This window comes from Rhincodon typus, chromosome 16, assembly GCF_021869965.1.
Source record: "Rhincodon typus isolate 14 chromosome 16, sRhiTyp1.1, whole genome shotgun sequence".
Taxonomy (NCBI): domain Eukaryota; kingdom Metazoa; phylum Chordata; class Chondrichthyes; order Orectolobiformes; family Rhincodontidae; genus Rhincodon; species Rhincodon typus.
In genome coordinates, this window is record NC_063347.1 from 959765 (window position 1) to 978472 (window position 18708).

The 18708-nt window shown below is 42.9% G+C and overlaps 1 protein-coding gene across 1 annotated transcript in view; it reads left to right on the forward strand.

Annotated features, from left to right (window-relative positions):
• Positions 1–18708, forward strand: part of LOC109933574 (protein RFT1 homolog) — a 70921-nt gene that overhangs the window by 19731 nt on the left and 32482 nt on the right. The window contains exons 6-8 of the mRNA XM_048606651.1: positions 808–952; positions 2367–2472; positions 11787–12036. Of these exons, the coding sequence (XP_048462608.1) occupies positions 808–952; positions 2367–2472; positions 11787–12036 (501 nt within the window). The remainder of the gene's footprint in view (positions 1–807; positions 953–2366; positions 2473–11786; positions 12037–18708) is intronic.

Consider the following 18708-nt stretch of genomic DNA (forward strand, 5'->3'; position numbering starts at 1 on the left):
AAGTTTATAAAATAATGAGAGGTATAGATAGACTTGATGGTAGTTGTCTTTTCCCTAAAATAGGGAATTTCAAGACTAGGGGCCACATTTTTAAGGTGAGTGGAGAGAGATTTAAAAAGACATGAGGCAATTTTTTTTTACACAGAGTGGTTCGCGTGTGAAATGAACTTCCTGAGGAAGTGGTGGGTGAGAGTACAATTACAATGTTTAAAAGACATTTGGATGGATATGTGGATAGGAAAGGTTTGGAGAAATATGGGCCATGTGCAGGCAGGTGGGACAGGTTTAGTATGGGATTATGGTCGGCATGGACTGGTCGGACCAAAGGGTCTGTTTCTGTTTAGTACGACTCTAAAAGCAGATGAGATCGTTGGATTTCCAAATCAATCCCAAGAGTACAGAAAAGAGGAAGTTATGCTGCATTTTATAAAATTCCAAGTCTCACCCAGTTAATTCACATCACATCCTATAAAGGATAATTAAGCCTTAGAGAGGATGCAGAGGACATGTGCTATGGATTAGGGACTTCAGTAACATGAAAGGATGTTGGAAATTGATTCACTACTGGAGCAACTTTCAAAGAGAATTGGGTAACTACGTGAAGATAAAACTTTGTTGGGCTGAGGAAAGATTGCAGAAGATGGTGGTTAATTGGGTAGCTGTTTCAAACAGCTAGCACATGTGCAATTGGCTGGATATCACATTCATATTTTAAGATTCTCATCTGTCTCAGGATTAATTTTTATTGTGATAGCTGCTGAGTTATGGAGAATAGAATATTCACGAAGCTTCCTGTTTGGTTATCAGGAGGATGTTTCTATGGCAGCCACTGTTCTGGAGATGCTTATGAAGCTGGTGATGTTGATTGGACTGACCATCACAGTGTTTGGATACTCATACTCTCATCTGGCCCTGAATATCTATGGTGGATCGATGCTGAGCTCGGGCCCAGGTATTGCTCTTTCTGTGTGGAGTGCTGTATTTCAACACATCTTTTTGTGGAATGAAAGAGAAGGAATTTGTGCAGCTTCATGAATACCACAACAATTCAGAAGTAATTTTTTAAAATTCATTTTTGTTTTGGGAGTAGGCTAGGAACATCAGTGTTTATCGCCCATTCCCTGATTGCCTTAGAAAACCTGGTGATGCGCTGCCTTCTTGAACTGCTGCAGCCCATGTGCTGTGGGTTGACCCACATTACCCTTAGGGTGGGAATTCCAGGATTTTGACCCAGTGACACTGAAGGATTGGCGATATATTTTCAAGTCAGGATAGGAAGTGGCTTGGAGGGGAACTTGCAGGGGATAGTGTTCCCATGTATCTGCTGCCCTTGTCCTTCGAGATGGGAGTGTTCATTGGTTTGGAAGATGCTGTCTAGGAAGCCTTAATGAATTGTCGCAGTGAAAAGATCGTGAGATAGTTGATGCGTTGGCTTTAATTTTCCAAAAGTCATTTGATTCAGTGAAGGTTCCTTCTGATTGGAAAATAGCTAATGTAACTCCTTTATTCAAAAAGGGATGGAGGCAGACAGCAGGAAACTTCCAGCCTTTTGACTTAACATCTGTCATTGGGGTAATGTTAAAAGCTATTATTAAAGATAGTATAACAGGGTACTTGAATAAGTTCCAGGTAATCAGTCAGAGCCACAATGGTTTTGTCAAAGGAAAGTCATGTTTAAGTAGTTTAGTGGAGCTCTTTGAAGAAGTAACTTGCGCTCCAGATAAAGGGGAACCAGTAGATATATTTTACTTAGATTTTAGCTATGATAAGGTGTATATAGAAAATAAAAGCTCATGTTGTGGGGGGATAGCATTTTATTTTATTCATTCATGGGATATGGACTTCGCTGGTTGGGCCAGCATTTATTGCCTGTTCCTTACGCAAATTCCTTGCTTAAACCTGTACGACTTTCCTCTTTTAAAATGTCTCTTCCAGCTTACCTTTGACCAAGATCCTGTCTCAGTGTCTCCTTATGCCAAATTTTCTTTGATAACATTCCCACAAGAACTTTGAGATGTCATATGATGTTAAAGGCATTATAAAAACACATCATTATTGTTGACGACAGCGCTTCACCTTTTTAACCACTTCATTATCAATGTTATCCAGCAATTGGAAATAAGTTGTGTACCTGCACAAATTCTTTTCCTTAGACTCAGGACAAGGATGATTTCAGCTGTTGACTACATAGTCAAATAATGCATCTGAATAATTCATGCCTTGAATTGACATTGAAGAACACTCACTTCAGGGAACCAATGGACAGTAACATTTACTGCTTAGATAGTTTTCAGCATGGATGTATACCAAGAGGGGGAGAATTGAGAAAAGAAGGTTAAATGTAATAGTTTGCTGTTTCTCTGTAGGTCCAACTCTTTTGCGTTGTTACTGTGTCTACGTACTGCTGCTGGCTATAAATGGAGTGACCGAATGTTTCACGTTCGCTGCAATGAGTAAGGAAGAAGTTGACAGGTAAGTGGCTGAGGCTGTTTGCGAATCTAAATCTAGTTATCAAAATCAGTAAGCTTCTTGAAACATTAATGTCAGCTCTTTATAAATTTATTTCACGTATGTAAAATGAAATAATACTTAAGCACTCTCTTTAAAAGAGAGGGGCATGACAATACACTGGTGGGTAAGATGAAGGAGAATCCCAAGATATTCTATAAGTATGTCGGGGGAAGAAGATAATCGATGTGATTTATATTGAATTGCAGTAAAGCCTTTGACAAGGTGTCCCATGGGAAACTGATAAAGGTAAAAACACATGCAATTCAGGGGAACTTGGCAACTTAGATATAAAAATGGCTTTGTGGCAGGAGACAAAGGGTGATGGTAGAAAGCTGTTTGTGTGACTGGAGCCCAGTGTGCAGTGGTGTACCACAGGGATCAGTGCTAGGTGTCTCATTGTTTGTGCTATCCTTAAATTATGTTGATGAGAATGCAGGGAATGCTAAGTAAGTTTGCGGATGATACCTAACTTGGCCATGTGGTTAATACTGAGCAAGAAGATGTTAGGTTACAGGAGTTTATAATGGATTGGGCAAATGGGCAGATCGGTGACAGACAGATTTCTGAAGAAGGATCCTGACCCAAAATGTCAACTTTCCTGCTCCTCTTATGCTGCCTGGCCTGCTGTGTTCCTCCAGCTCCACACTGTGTTATCAGTGACAGATGGAATTTGACTATGATAAATATGAGTTGATGCACTTTGGAAGAAGTAACAAAACAAGGGGATATTCAAAAAATGGCAAGACAATAGGAAGCTCAAAGGAAGAGAGGGATCTTGGGATGCTTGTCCACAAATCTCTGAAGGTGCCAGGAAAGATTAATAGGCTGGCTAGGAAGGCATATGGGACACTTGCATTTATCAATCATGGCACAGATTATAACAACAGGAGGTTATGTTGGAATTGTACAGAACTTTGGTTAGGCCGCAGCTGGAGTGCTGTGTGCAGTTCTGGTCAGTGCACTATTGGAAGGATATGATTACACTGGAGGGGGTTCAGATGAGATTCACCAGGATATTGCCTGGGATGGAGCAGGTTGGCTATGAAGAGAGGCTGGATAAGATCGATTATGCTAGGGGACACTGTAGTCAGAATCACAGACTGATGTTTCCGTGGCCAACAATGAGACATCGGAATGGTATGTTGCCTCCCTGGTGCCAGGATCAAGTATATCTCAGAGAGGCTGCAGAATATTCTCAAAGTGGATAGCGACCAGCAAGAGGTCAATGTACATATTGGAGCTAATGAAATAGAAAGAGAAAAGGATGAAATTCTGAGGAGAGAATGTAGGAAGCTAGGCAGAGATTCAAGGAACGCTTGGGGGAACTGCAACATCTGTTTATTCCTGTCTGTCGCAAAAGCAAAATGTGTAAGAGGGCCAATCCATGGCTTACAAAGGAAATTAGAGATAGTATCTGATCCAACGAAGAAGCATACAGATTGGCCAAGAAGAATAATAAATCTGAGGATTGGGAGCAGTTTAGAATTCAGCAAAGAAGGTCCAAGGATTAGATTAGGAAAGGGAAAATAGAGTACGAAAATAAGCTTGCAGGGAACATAAAGACTGACACTGAGAGTTTCTATAGGTATGTGAAGAGAAAGAGATTGGTAAAGACAAATGTTGGTTCCCTACAGACAAATGGGGGAATGTGTAATAGGGGACAAAGAAACAGCTGAGGAACTGAATACATACTTTGGTTCAGTCTTCACAAAAGAGGACACAAATCAGATACCAGAATTGTTGGAGGATGCAAAATTTAGTGAGAGGGAAGAACTGAGGGAGATCAATATTAGTAGAGAAATTGTGCTGGGAAAATTGTTGGGATTGAAGGCCGATAAATCCACAGGGCCTGATAATTTACATCCCAGAGCAATTAAGGAAATAGCTCTAGAAATAGTGGATGATTAATGGTCATCTGCCAGGATTCGATAGACTTTGAAACAGACGCTGCAGATTGGAGGGTGGCTAATGTCACTCAAATATTCAAAAAGAGAAGTTGAGAGAAAACAGGGAATTAAAGATCAGTGAGCCTAATATCGGTAGTGGGGAAAATTCTCAAATACATTGTCAAGGATTTTATAGCAGAGCTTGTAGAAAGCGGTGGCATGATCAGACAGAGTCAACATGGCTTGACAAGTCTGTTGGAATTCTATGAAGATGTAACTAGTAGAGTTGACAAGGGGAAGCCAGTCAATGTAGTATCTTTGGACTTTCAGAAACCATTTGACAACGACCCACATAAGAGATTAATGTGCAAGATTAAAGCACAAGGGATAGGGGGAAGTGTATTGAGATGGATAGGAAACTAGTTGGCAGAGAGGAAACAAAGAGTAGGAATTAATGGGTCCTTTTCAAATTGGCAGGCAGTAACTAGTGGGATGTCACAGGGATTGGTGCTGTGACCCCAGCCATTCTGTGATGAGGATGCAGGGATTCTTCAACGTGATCTCGACAGGTTGGGTGAGTGAGCAAATCAATGGCAGATACAGTATAATTTGGATAAACGTGAGGTTATTCACTTTGGAAGCAAAACAAGAAGGCAGGTTACTACCTGAATGGCTGTACATTGGGAGAGGGGAGTGTGCAGTGGGACCTGGGAGTCCTTATACACCAGTTGGTGAAGGTAAGCATGCAGTAAAGAAGGTAAATGGTATGTTGGCCTTCATTGCGAGAGGTTTCGAGTACAGGAGCAGGAATGTGTTCTTGCAGTTATACAGGGCCTTGGTGAGACCACACCTGGAATATTGTGTGCAATTTTGGTCTCCTTTTCTGAGGAATATCGCTCTTGCTCTTGAGGGAATGCAGCGAAGGTTTACCAGGCTGATTCCAGGGATGATGAGACTGATGTATGAGGAGAGATTGACTAGGTTAGGACTGTTTTTGCTAGAGCTCAGACGAATGAGGGGGGAGTCTCATGGAGATTTATAAAATTCTAACACAATCAGACAGGGTAGATGCAGGGAGGATGTTCCTGATGTTGGATGTGTCCAGAACCAGGGGTCACAGTCTGAGAATTCGGGGTAGACGGAGAGGAGGAGACATTTCTTCACCCAAAGAGTGGTGAGCCTGTGGAATTCATTACCACAGGAAGTAGTTGATGCCAAAGCATTGAATGTATTCAACAGGCAACTACATATAGTATTTGGGGTGAATGGGATCAAAGGTTATGGGGAGAAAGCAGGATCAGTCTGTTGAATTGGACGATCAGCCATGATTGTGAAGAATGGGCAGAGCAGGCTCAAAGGGCCAAATGGCCGCCTCCTGCTCCTATCTTCTATGATTCTATGTCTATGTTTCTAAAAGCAGGTTCTCAGCAGTAGTAATATCTGGATTACTGTCAGTGCAATGAGCTAGTGAGAGGAATAGGAGGATAGAGTAGATGAATGTGTGGCTGAGGAGCTGGTGCAGGGGAGAAGGATTTACATTTTTGGATCATTGGAATCTCTTCTGGGATAGAAGTGACCTGTATAAGGAGGACGGATTACACCTGAATTGGAAGGGGACTAATATACTGGTGGGGAGATATGCCAGAGCTGCTCGGGAGGATTTAAACTAGTAAGTGGGAGGAGGGCAGGGAGATGGTGGGGAAAGAGATCAGTCTGAGACAATTGCATTTGGGAAAAGAACCAAGTCAAACAGTCAGGGCAGGCAGGAACAAAGCAGAGAACGAGGTAGGACTAATAAATTAAACTGCATTTATTTCAATGCAAGATGCCTAACAGGTAAGGCAGATGAATTCAGGACATGGTTGGAAACATGGGACTGGGATATCATAGAAATTTCAGAGATGTGGCTCAGGGATGGACAGGACTGGCAGCTTAATGTTCCAGGGTATAGCTGCTATTGGAAGGATAGAAAAGAGGGCAAGAGAGGAGGGGGAGTGGAGTTTTTGATTATGGATAATATTATAGCTGTACTTAGGGATGATATTCCTGGAAATACATCCAGGGAAGTTATTTGGGTGGAACTGAAAAATAAGAAAGGGATGATTGGGATTGTACTATAGACCCCCATTAGACAACAGGAAATTGAGAAACAGGTTTGTAAGGAGATCTCAGTTATCTGCAAGGAAAAAAAGGGTGGTAATGGTAGGGGATTTTAACTTTCCAAATATAGACTAGGACTGCCATAGTGTTAAGGGCTTGGATGGAGAGGAATTTGTTAAGTGTGTACAGGAAAATTTTCTGATTCAGTGTGTGGATGTACCTACTAGAGAAGGTGCAAAACCTGACCTACTCTTGGGAAATAAGGCAGGGCAGGTGACTGAGGTGTCAGTGGGGGAGCACTTTGGGGCCAGTGACCATAATTCTATTAGTTTTAACATAGTGATGGAAAAGAATAGACTGGACCTAAAAGTTAAAGTTCTCAAAAAGGGGCATGAGAAAACCTTGGCAGAAAGGATCAAGGAAAACTCCAAGGCTTTTTACACATACATGAGGAATAAGAGAATGACCGGAGAAAGGGTAGGGCTGATCAAGGATAGTAAAGGGAATTTGTGCACGGAGCCTAAAGACATAGGAGAGGTCCTCAATGAATACTTTTCTTCGGTATTCACAACTGAGAGGGACCTAGTTGTAGAAGAGGACAGTGCGAAACAGGCCGGTAGGCTAGAGGAGGTGGATGTTAATAAGGAAGATGTACAAAGGGTGGTAGTGGATGGAAAATATTCAACATGGTGCTCAGTTACAAGTAGTGTACCACAAAGATCTGTTCTGGGTCCTCTTCTATTTGTGATTTTTGTAAATGATTTGGATGAAGGAGTGGAAGGGTGGATCAGTAAGTTCGCGGACGATACAAAGGTGGGTCGAGTTGTGGATAGTGCGGAGGGCTGTTCGAGGTTACAAAGGGACATTGATAGTAAACGGTAAATGGAAAAGCCCTGGGAAAATTGATACACAGAGAGATCTGGGTGTTCAGGTCCATTGTACCCTGAAGGTGGCAGCGCAGGTCGATAGAGTGGTCAAGAAGGCATACGGCATGCTCTCATTCATCAGACGGGGTATCGAGTACAAGAGTTGGCAGGTCATGTTATAGTTGTATAGGACTTTGGTTCGACCACATTTGGAATACTGTGTTCAGTTCTGGTCGCCACATTACCAAAAAGATGCGGATGCTTTGGAGAGGGTGCAGAGGAGGTTCACCAGGATGTTGCCTGGTATGGAGGGCGCTAGCTATGAAGAGAGGTTGAGTAGATTAGGATTATTTACATTAGAAAGATGGAGGTTGAGGGGGGACCTGATGGAGGTCTACAAAATCATGAGAGGTATAGACAGGGTGGATAGCAAGAAGCTTTTTCCCCCAGAGCGGGGGACTCAATTACTAGGGGTCACGATTTCAAGGTGAGAGGGGAAAAGTTTAAGGGAGATATGTGTGGAAAGTTCTTTACGCAGAGGGTGGTGGGTGCCTGGAACGTGTTGCCAGCGGAGGTGGTAGAGGCGGGCAGGATAGCGTCATTTAAGATGTATCTAGACAGATACATGAATGGGCAGGGAGCAGAGGGATACAGATCCTTGGAAAATAAGCGACAGGTTTAGATAGAGGGTCTGGATTGGCGCAGGCTTGGAGGGCTGAAGGACCTGTTCCTGTGCTGTAATTTTCTTTGTTCTTTGTTCTTGATCAGATGCAGAGCTGGGCTGAGAAGTGGCAGATGCAGTTTAACCCTGAAAAATGTGAGGTGATTCATTTTGGAAGGACAAATTTGAAAGCAGAATACAGGGTTAGCGGAAAGATTCTTGGCAGTGTGGAGGAGCAGAGGGATCTTGGGGTTCATGTCCACAGTTCCCTGAAAGCTGCCACCCAAGTGGATAAAGTTGTTAAGAAGACGTATGGTGTGTTAGCTTTCATTAATAGAGGGATTGAGTTCAAGAGCCGTGAAGTTATGCTCCAACTGTACAAAAGCCTGGTTCGGCCACATCTGGAGTGTTGTGTCCAGTTCTGGTCGTCTCATTACATGAAAGATGTGGAAGCGTTGGAAAAGGTGCAGAGGAGATTTACCAGGATGTTGCCTGGAATGGAGGGAAGGTCTTACGAGGAAAGGTTAAGAGAGCTAGGGCTTTTCTCTTTAGAACGACGAAGGATGAGAGGTGACTTGATAGAGGTGTACAAAATGATCAGAGGTATAGATAGAGTAGACAGCCAGAGACTTTTTCCTGGGGTGGAGGTAGCTATTAAGAAGGGGCATAGTTTTAAAGTGAGTGGAGGTAGATATAGGGGAGACGTCAGAGGTAGGTTCCTTACTCGGAGAATGGTCGAGGCATGGAATGCATTGCGGAGAGGGTAGTGGAGTCGGCCTCATTAGAGGCATTTAAGCGGCTATTAGACAGGCATATGAATGATCGTATAAGGAAGGGGTGGAGGTTAGGTAGACCTTAGGTTTGGGGTAAAAGTTCGGCACAACATCGTGGGCCGAAGAGCCTGTACTGTGCTGTACTGTTCTATGTTCTATGTTCTATGATCAATTGGAGGAAGGCCAATTTTGATAGTAGTAGGCAAGAATTTTCAAAAGCTGATTGGGAGCAGATGTTCATATGTAAAGGGACGGCTGGAAAATGGGAAGCCTTCAAACATGAGATAACGAGAGTCCAGAGACACAGTGTTCCTGTCAGGGTGAAGGGCAAGGCTGGTAGGGAATGCTGGATGACTAGAGAAATTGAGGTTTTTGTCAAGCAAAAAAAGGAAGCATATGTCAGGTATAGACAGCAGGGATTGAGTGAATCCCTCGAAGAATATAAAGGCAGTAGGAGTGTATTTAAGAGGGAAATCAGGAGGGCAAAAAGGTGACATGAGACAGCTTTGGCAAATAGGGTTAAGGAGAATCCAACGGGATTCTACAAATACATTAAGGACAAAAGAGTAACAAGGGAGAGAATGGGACCCCTTCAAGGACAGCAAGGCCGCCTTTGTTTGGAATCGCAGGAAGTGGGGAAGATACTAAACAAGTATTTTGTATCAGTATTTACAGTGGAGAAGGATATGGAAGCTGGAGAATGTGGGGAAATAAATAGCGACATCTTGAAAAATGTCCATTTTACAGAGGGGGAGGTGCTGGACGTCTTAAAATACGTAAACGTGGATAAATCCCTGGGACCTGATCAGGTGTATCCTAGAACTCTGTGGGAAGCTAGAGAAATGGTCACTGGGCCCCTTGCTGAGATATTTATATCATTGATAGCCACAGGTGATGTGCTGGAAGAATGGAGGCTGGCTAATGTGGTATAATATTTAAGAAAGGTGTTAAAGGAAAGCCGGGGAACTATAGACCAGTGAGCCTGATATCGGTGATGGGCAAGTTGTTGGAGGGAATCCTGAGGGACAGGATTTACATATATTTGGAAAGGCAAGGACTCATTAGGGATAGTCAACATGGCTTTGTGTGTGGGAAATTGTGTCTCACTAACTTGATTGAGTTTTTTGAAGAAGTAATGATGAGGGTAGAGCGGTGGACATGATCTGTATGGATTTCAGTAACGTGTTCGACAAGGTTCCTCATGGTAGACTGGTTAGCAAGGTTAGATCGCATAGAATACAGGGGAAACTAACCAGTTGGACACAACTGGCTCGAGGGTGGTGGTGGAGGGTTGCTTTTCAGACAGGAGGCCTGTGACCAGCGATGTGCCAAAAAGAGCAGTGCTGGCTCCACTGCTTTTCGTCATTTAAAAAAATTATTTGAATGTGAAGAAGGTTACCTCCGAGTATAACAGGACCTTGATCAGATGGGCCAATGAGGTGAGCAGTGGCAGATGGAGTTTAATTTAGATAAATGTGATGTGCTGCATTTTGGAAAGGCAAATCAGGGCAGGACTTATACACTTACTGGTAAGGTCCTGGGGAGTGTTGCTGAACAAAGAGACCTTGGAGTGCAGGATCATAGTTCCTTGAAAATGGAGTCCCAGATAGACAGGATAGTAAAGAAGACGTTTGATATGCTTGCCTTTATTGGTCAGTGCATTGAATATAGGAGTTGGGGGGTCATTTTGCGGCTGCACAAGACATTGGTTCGGCCACATATGGAGCATTGCATTCAATTCTGTTCTCCCAGCTATAGGAAGGATGCTGTGAAACTTGAAAGAGCTCAGAAAAGCTTTACAAGGATGTTGTTGAGGTGGGAGGGTTTGAGCTATAGGTAGAGGCTGAATAGGCTGGAGCTTTTTTCCCTGGAGTTTCAGAAGCTGAGGGCTTACCTTATAGAGGTTTATAAAATCATGAGGGGCATGGATAGGGTAAATAAACAAGGTATTTTCTCTGGGGTGTGGGAGTCCAAAACTAGAGGCCATAAGTTAAGGTGAGAGGGGAAAGATTTAAAAGGACTGAGGGGCAATTTTTTCACGCAGAGGGTGGTACATGTATGGAACAAGCTGCCAGAGGAAGTGGTAGAGCTGGTACAGTTACATTTAAAAGGCATCTGGATGGGTATATGAATAGGAGGGGTTTAGGGGGATAAGGGCTAAATGGTGGGAAATGGGAGTAAATTAATTTAGAATATCTGGTCAGCATGGATAATTTGGACTGAAGGGTCTGTTTCTATGCAGTAGAGCTCAATACCTCTAAGCTCAGTTGCTTTGTTTGGAACAGAAGAGGCTGAGTTGAAGATATAAGAGAGTATAAGGGGCATGGACAGGGTAGATAGAAAGCAGTTGTTTGTTGATAGGTCAATAACAAGGAGCATAATCTTAAAATAAAAGGCAGGAGGTTTAGAGGGGATTGGAGGAAAGTGTTTTTCACCCAGAGGGTGGTGGGGGTCTGGAATGCACTGCCTGGGAGGGGAGTGAGGCAGGAAACCTCACAACCTTTAAAATGTACTTGAATGAGCTCTTGAAATGTCATAACATTCAGTGCCTAATGTAGGAAAGTAACACTCGTGTATTTTTATCAGTGCAGACTCGTTGGGCTGAAGGATCTCTACCATATGATTTTAGGATTCTAAGGTTTAGAGTTTACAACACATCTGGTGGTTAGAAACTCAAATGCTTTGCAATTCCATGCTCAGTGTTTAGGCTGGTCAAACGTCAGAATACAATTAATTATAACCTGCAACGTCCTAGCTTCCAGATATCACGCCTCTGTTTGCAAGAATTAACAGTTTCACTTGTTGATTTTCTTGCTGTATGTGGCATGTGTGTCAGTCAAAATCCCGAGGATAAATGTTTCTGACATTACAATAGCAACCACACTTCAGTTCAGGTGCTGAGATCATGAGTTTCTGTAGTAATTGCAAGTCTTCGTTCCTTTATCAGGTACTTCAATATTTTGCCTAATGTTTGATTATTTTATTGAAGGTATAACATTATGATGCTGGCTCTGTCGCTTACCTTTCTTGGCCTTTCCTATTGTTTGACATGGTGGCAAGGAGGTGTTGGATTTATTTTAGCAAACTGCCTGAACATGGGACTCCGAATTGCCCACAGCCTTCAATATATCAGCCATTACTTCAAGCATAGCAAGAATCAGCCCCTCAAGGGCCTCCTGCTCCCTGTGCCTTTACTGCTAGTCTATCTTCTCAGTGGCACAGTGACGGCACTTTCGCAGGTAGGTACTGCAGGGAAGGTGGGTGCAGAAACTCCAATGATAGTCACGATTGTTGAAGGATGATGACCATGTGACACTGACCCTGACCCATGTCCCTGTGACACTCCGGCTCGGGCCCCGGCCCTGGTCCCTGGCCCCGTGTCACAGCAACGCCGGCCCCTGGCCCCGTGTCACAGCGACGCCGGCCCCTGGCCCTGTCATATACCGACAGTGAAACACTAGTACTGACCATCTCCCCCTCCCCACCAATCTGATGACACTGATGCTTTATGTGACATTGTTGTTTTGAAAAAAATTGTTTTGTTTTGTTCGCAGGCTACTTGGAGTAAGCAGTGTCTGATGTCCCAGTTGGTCCATGTTCTACTTGGGGCCTTGTGTTTAACCATCACCATTGTCACAATCTTCTTCACTGAGCCCAGACTTGTTCAGTTTGTTAGAACTCATTTCCTTTCCCAGGACAAGAAAGAGCTGTAGAATTGGGAATGAAACTAGCAGAATGGTGATTCCAAAGACAAAAGACATCAACACCAGAGGTCCTCCAGGGTGATGGATGAAAATTTCACGTTTTAATTGTTATAAAATCACAGAAACTCAAAGTAGTCATGGAATCATCAGCTCCAAATGTGTGGGATGGATTTCACCAGAGATTGGTGATGTTTGCTTATCAATTGGAATATTTGATTGGCAATGCGGGTTCAATACAAGTGAGGGTATTAAGAGAATGATTGCATATAGATGGGATTGATGGCAATTGTTCACTGATTGCATACCATTCAGGGTTTTAGCTCCAATGACAAACAAGCCTGCTGCACTTTGTTTATTGGATAGACTGAGTTTGAATTCTGTTTATCACTTAACAGCCTGCTCTTCATACTTCATGTTTACACAGTACAGATAACTGGAATATAGGGGAGGCGGGAGTTAATGGCATGCATTCCCAATGTGTTGTTAGAATGGAATGTAAAATCAGCAATTGAAGTTCAACACAGATAAATGTGCATTTTGATGGGAAGAATCAGGAAGTCATTTATTACACGGAGGTATGGAACTGGTTGGAGTAAAGGAGCAAAGGGATCCCAGATACAAATACACTGAACACTAAAGAATGTATTGCAGGCATTAGATGCTGCATCCAGAAGGACAGAATTCAAAATTTGAGAAGTTATATTAAACCTGTACTAAACCGTGGTTAGACCACATTTATGAGTATTGTACGAGTAAATAATCGGGTAATTATACTGAGGGATTTCAATTTTCCCAACATAATTTGGGTAGTCATAGCATTAGAGGGGACAATGGAGTTTTTGTATCCATACGTAGAAGGCCCAACAAGGGACGCTGCAGTACTGGATCTGGTTCTGAGGAAAAACTGCTGGACAAGTGTTCGATGTGGCAAATGGGAAAAGATTTAAATGATAGCGACCACAACACAGTACAGTTCAAATTTGTTCTGGACAAGGAGGAAGATGGCCTGCAAAAGATGGCTTTGGATTGGGGAAAGTAGATTTCATTAAAATAAAGCAGGAACAGCTCCTTGTGGATAAGTCCACACAGACCAATGGGGGTCATTCAGAAAGAAGCTGGGGAGAGTACAGGTCCAACATGTATCCTTTAGAGGAAAATGTAGGAGCAATAAGTTCAGAGAATCCTGGATGTATAGGACAATACAGGACTGGATAAAGAGGAAGTGTAGGGCTTTTAGCAAGTACAAAGGGAGCAATTCAGCTGCAGCCATAGAGGAATACAGGAAGTGCAGGAGGGAACTGAAGAAAGCAATTAGAAGAGCAATAAGGGGGCATGAGAAAGGACTTGCAAACAGGATTAGGGAGAAACCCAAGATGGTTTATAAATAGATTAAAGGGACGAGGTTAACCCGGGAAAGAGTAGGGCCATTAGGGACCAAGGGGGTAATCTGTGTGTGAAGCCACAGGATATTAGAAGGGATTTAAATGAATACTTCTCTTCAGTCTTCACTCTGGAAAAGGAGAACATAGGTACGGAATTCAGGAAGAGGGACTGTGAGGAAGTTGCACAGTTTTACATAGGAAATGGGGAAGTATTGGAGATTCTGACGGGCTTAAAAATAGACCAATCCCCCTGGCCTGGATGAACTCCATCCCAGGCTGCTGAGGCAAGAAATTGCAGGGACTCTGACACAAATTTTTAATTCTGCTTTGGCCACAGGGGAGGTGCCAGAGGATTGAAGATTGCTAATGTGGTTCCACTTTTCAAGAGGTGTGGTAGAGATGAACCAAGAAATTACAGACCGGTGAGTCTCATGTCAGTGATAGGGAAAGTATTGGAGAAAATTCTGAAGGAGTGATATAATATGCACTTGGAAAGGCCTGGGTTAATTAAGGTTAGTCAATATGGCTTTGTCAGAGGGAGGTCATGCCTAACAAATCTGTTAGAATTGTTTGAAAATGTGATCAAGTGTGTGGATGAGGGAAGTTCAGTTGATGTAGTTTATACGGATTTTAGCAAAGCTTTTGACAAGGTCCCAAATGGGAGACTGATTGAGAAGGTTAAAGCACATGGAATTGAGGGTAAATTGGCAAGATGGATCAGAAACTGGCTTAGCAATAAGACATAAAGGGTAGTGGTAAAAAGCTGTTTGAGTGCCGGTGTCCAGCGGTGTACCACAGCAGTCAGTACCAGGATCCTTATCTGGTTCTGAGGAAAAACTGCTGGACAAGTGTTCGATGTGGCAGTGCGGGAACATTTAAACATTAGCGACCATAACACAGTACAATTCAAATTTGTTCTGGACAATGAAGAAGATGGCCTGCAAAGGATGGCTTTAGATTGGGGAAAGTACATTTCATTAAAATAAAGCAGGATCTGACCACAGTAAACTAGGAACAGCTCCTTGTGGATAAGTCCACACAGAGCAATCTAAATGATACAGATGAAAATGTGGGCGGAATGCTGAGCAAGTTTGCACATTACACCAAGACTGGTAGAGTGGTTAACAGCGAAGAAAATGGTTGTAGGTTACAGGAAGATATAGATGGGTTGGTCAGATGGGCAGACCAGTGGCAGATGGTATTTAACCCTGATAAGTGCAAGGTGATGCATTTTGAAAGAAGAAACAAGGTGAGGGAGTATTTAATGAATGGCAGGACACTGGGTAGCTTAGAGGAACAGAGGGATCTTGGGGTAATAATTCACAGATCCTTGAAGTTGGCAGAGCACGTGAATAGGATAGTTAAGAAGGCACATGGGACACTTGCTTTCATCAGTCGTGGCATAGAGTTTAAGAGCAAGGAAGTAATGTTGGTATTGTACAGAGTATTGGTTAGGACACAGCTGGAGTACTGTGTACAGTTCTGGTCACCTCAGTACAGGTAGGACGTGATAGAAGTGGAGTGGAGTGGGTATGGAGGAGGCTCACCAGGATGATGGACAAATGATGATGGACAGCAGCCTGGGATGGACAAATGAGCTGTAAGGAGAGACTAGATAGGATTAGATTGTTTTTATTAGAGCAGAGAAGACTGAGGGGAGTCATGATAGGGGTGTATAAGATTATGAAGGGTATGGACAGGGTAAATAGAGAGCAAATATTCCCATGGTTGAAGGGTCAATCGCACCAGGGCATAGTTTTAGGGTAAGGGGCAGGAAATTCAAAGGGGATTTGGGGAAAAAAAGCATTTTCACTGAGCGGGTGATGGGAATCTGGAATGCACTGCCTGGGAAGGTAGTGGAGGCTGGAAACCCTACAATCTTTAAAAAATATTTGAATGAGTACTTCAAATATCATAGCATTCAAGAATATGGGACAAGTGCAGGAAACTGGGATTAGTGCACTTTTAGTGGTAGTTTGTGCAGACTCGATGGGCTGAAGGGCCTTTTCTGCACTATATGAATCGATGAATCTTTGTAGGCAGTCTGGTCACCATCTTATTAAAAAAAAATCTAGTGGCACTGGAGAGGGTCAGGGAAGATTTATGAGGATGATGCCGGAAAAATCGAGGAAGGATTGACCAGTTGGGTCTGCTTTCTCATGGGAGAAGGCTGAGGGTAATCTAATGGTGATCCTTAAAATGATGAAAAGTTTGATCGCATGGATATAGAGAGAATGTTTCCTCTTGTGGGGAATATCAGAATGAGAGACCATCAGTATAAGAGAGTCATTGAGAAATCAGGAATTCAGCAGAAATGCCCTAACCCGGAGAGTGGTGAGAATGTGGAACTCCCCCGGACAGGGAGTTGTTGAAACAAATTGTGTTCATAATCATAAAATTATTACTGCCCTGAATTAGACCATTTAGGCCATTGTATCTATCTTACCTTCACCCTATAGGCCTGGACATTCATGACTTAAATAACCTTATCCAAGCCCTTCTCAGCCTTTTCTTCTCCAGAGAAAATACTGTCAACTTCTCCAATTTATCTATGTAACAGAAGATTCTCATCACCAGAACCATTCTTGTAAATCTCTCCAGCACCCTCTCCAATGTCTCCACATTGTTCCCAGTTCTCCAATAGCTTAAGGAAGGTTGGACATTTTGGCTGGTACCTCAACAAATTCTGCTGTCTTTTTCCTCAGAATCCTTTACTGCATCTTATCTGAACCTGTTGTCTTATGTACATTTAAGTGCAGCCTATCCATAGGTTCCTCCTTATTTATTTTGAAGCCTTTAAGTGCATGACAGCTTCCTGTTTCACCATAACATGGGCAGCAGCATCTTCCTTGGTAAAGAGCGAGCATATTTAATACCTCAGTTGTGACACTTCACTCCATATATAAATTCCCTTGTTGGTCACTAATCAATCCCATTCTCCTTGCACAATCCTCTGACTATTTCTTTATGTACATGTAAAATTTTTGTTCTTTGCACTTAACATAAAAGGGAAGCCAATCTTTCCCTTTCTCGTTCCTTACTTGTTTTTATTTAGGTCCCCTCCAAACTTCTATGCTTTGTCTGGTTCTTAATGCTATTATTTCACCCCTCTGTCTAAACACAATTTTTCTTCTTCATCTTATTCTTACTGTGGGTTATTCCTTGTCCTTTTCCTTAACCAACCCAAAGTTATGATCCAAAGACCACTGTCCCCTAAATGGCCTTGCATTGACACTTGATTGGATAGAAAACTGGATGGCAGAGAGGGAATAAGGAGCAGGAATTAATGGGTCCTTTTCAAATTGGCAGGCAGTAACTAGTGGGGTGCCACAGGGATCAGTGCTGGGACCCCAGCTATTCACAATATATATAAATGATTTGGATGAGGGAACAATGTGTAACATCTCAAGTTTGCAGATGATACCATGTTGGGTGGGAGGGTGAACTGTGACGAGGATGCAGAGATCTTTCAGCATGATCTGGACAGGTTGGGTGAGTGGACAAATCAATGACAGATGCAATATAATTTGGATAAACGTGAGGTTATTCACTTTGGAAGCAAAAACAAGAAGGCAGATTACTACCTGAATGGCTGTAAATTGGGAGAGGGGAGTGTGCAGCAGGACCTGGGTGTCCTTGTGCACCAGTTGCTGAAAGTAAGCATGCAGGTGCAGCACATGGTAAAGAAGGCAAATGGTATGTTGGGCTTCATTGCGAGAGGTTTCGAGTGCAGCAATGGGGATGTGTTGTTGCAGTTATACAGGGCCTTGGTGAGAGCACACCTAGAATATTGTGAGCAGTTTTGGCCTCCTTTTCTGAGGAAGGATGCTCTTGAGTGAGTGCAACAAAGGTTTACCAGGCTGATTCCGGGGATGGTGGGTCTGACGTATGAGGAGAGATTGACTGGGTTAGGATTGTTTTCACTGGAGTTCAGACGAATGATGGGCGGATCTTATAGAGACTTATAAAATTCTAACAGGACTGGACAGGGTAGATGCAGGGAGAATGTTCCCGATGGTGGGAGTGTCCAGAACCAGGGGTCATAGTCTGAAGATTCAGGGTAGGCAATTTAGGATGGAGATGAGGAGATATTTTTTCACCCAAAGAGTGGTGAGCCTGTGGAATTCATTACCACAGGAAGTAGTTGATGCCAAAACATTCAATGTATTCAAAAGGCAACTAGATATAGCACTTGGGCCAAATGGGATCAAAGGTTATGGGGAGAAAGCAGGATTAGGCTATTGAGTTGGACAATCATCCATGATTGTGAAGAATGGCGGAGTAGGCACGAAGGGCCGAATGGCCTCTTCCTGCTCCTATCTTCTATGTCTCTGATTCACTTTGGCTGCTGTCATTCCCAGGAATCAGATCCAGCAATGCATCCTTTGTATATTACTGCAAAAAAAGTCTCCATTTATGCCAGCAACACATGGGTCTGCTTTTACACGACTACAATTTCAGCTTACATTCAGATGATTAAAGTTCCCACTATAGCTACTCTATATTGCCTTTACAATTTCCTTGCAGATTTGTTCTTCTTCTACATCCTTCTCACTGATGGATGGTTTGTAGACTACACCAAACAATGCAATTGCACCTATTTTGTTCTAGTCAAATCAATTCTCACTTTGATCCCTCAGAGAATCCTCTTTGTTCAGTATTGCAGTGCTTTCTTTAAACAGTACTACCACCCCAACTCCTTCCTTTCCTGGTCACCTTATATTCACGAGTTTAATACACAATCCTGCCCTTCCTTGAACCAGAACTCTGTCTGTTGTAACAAGGTGTAGAGCTGGATGAACACAGCAGGCCAAGCAGCATCAGA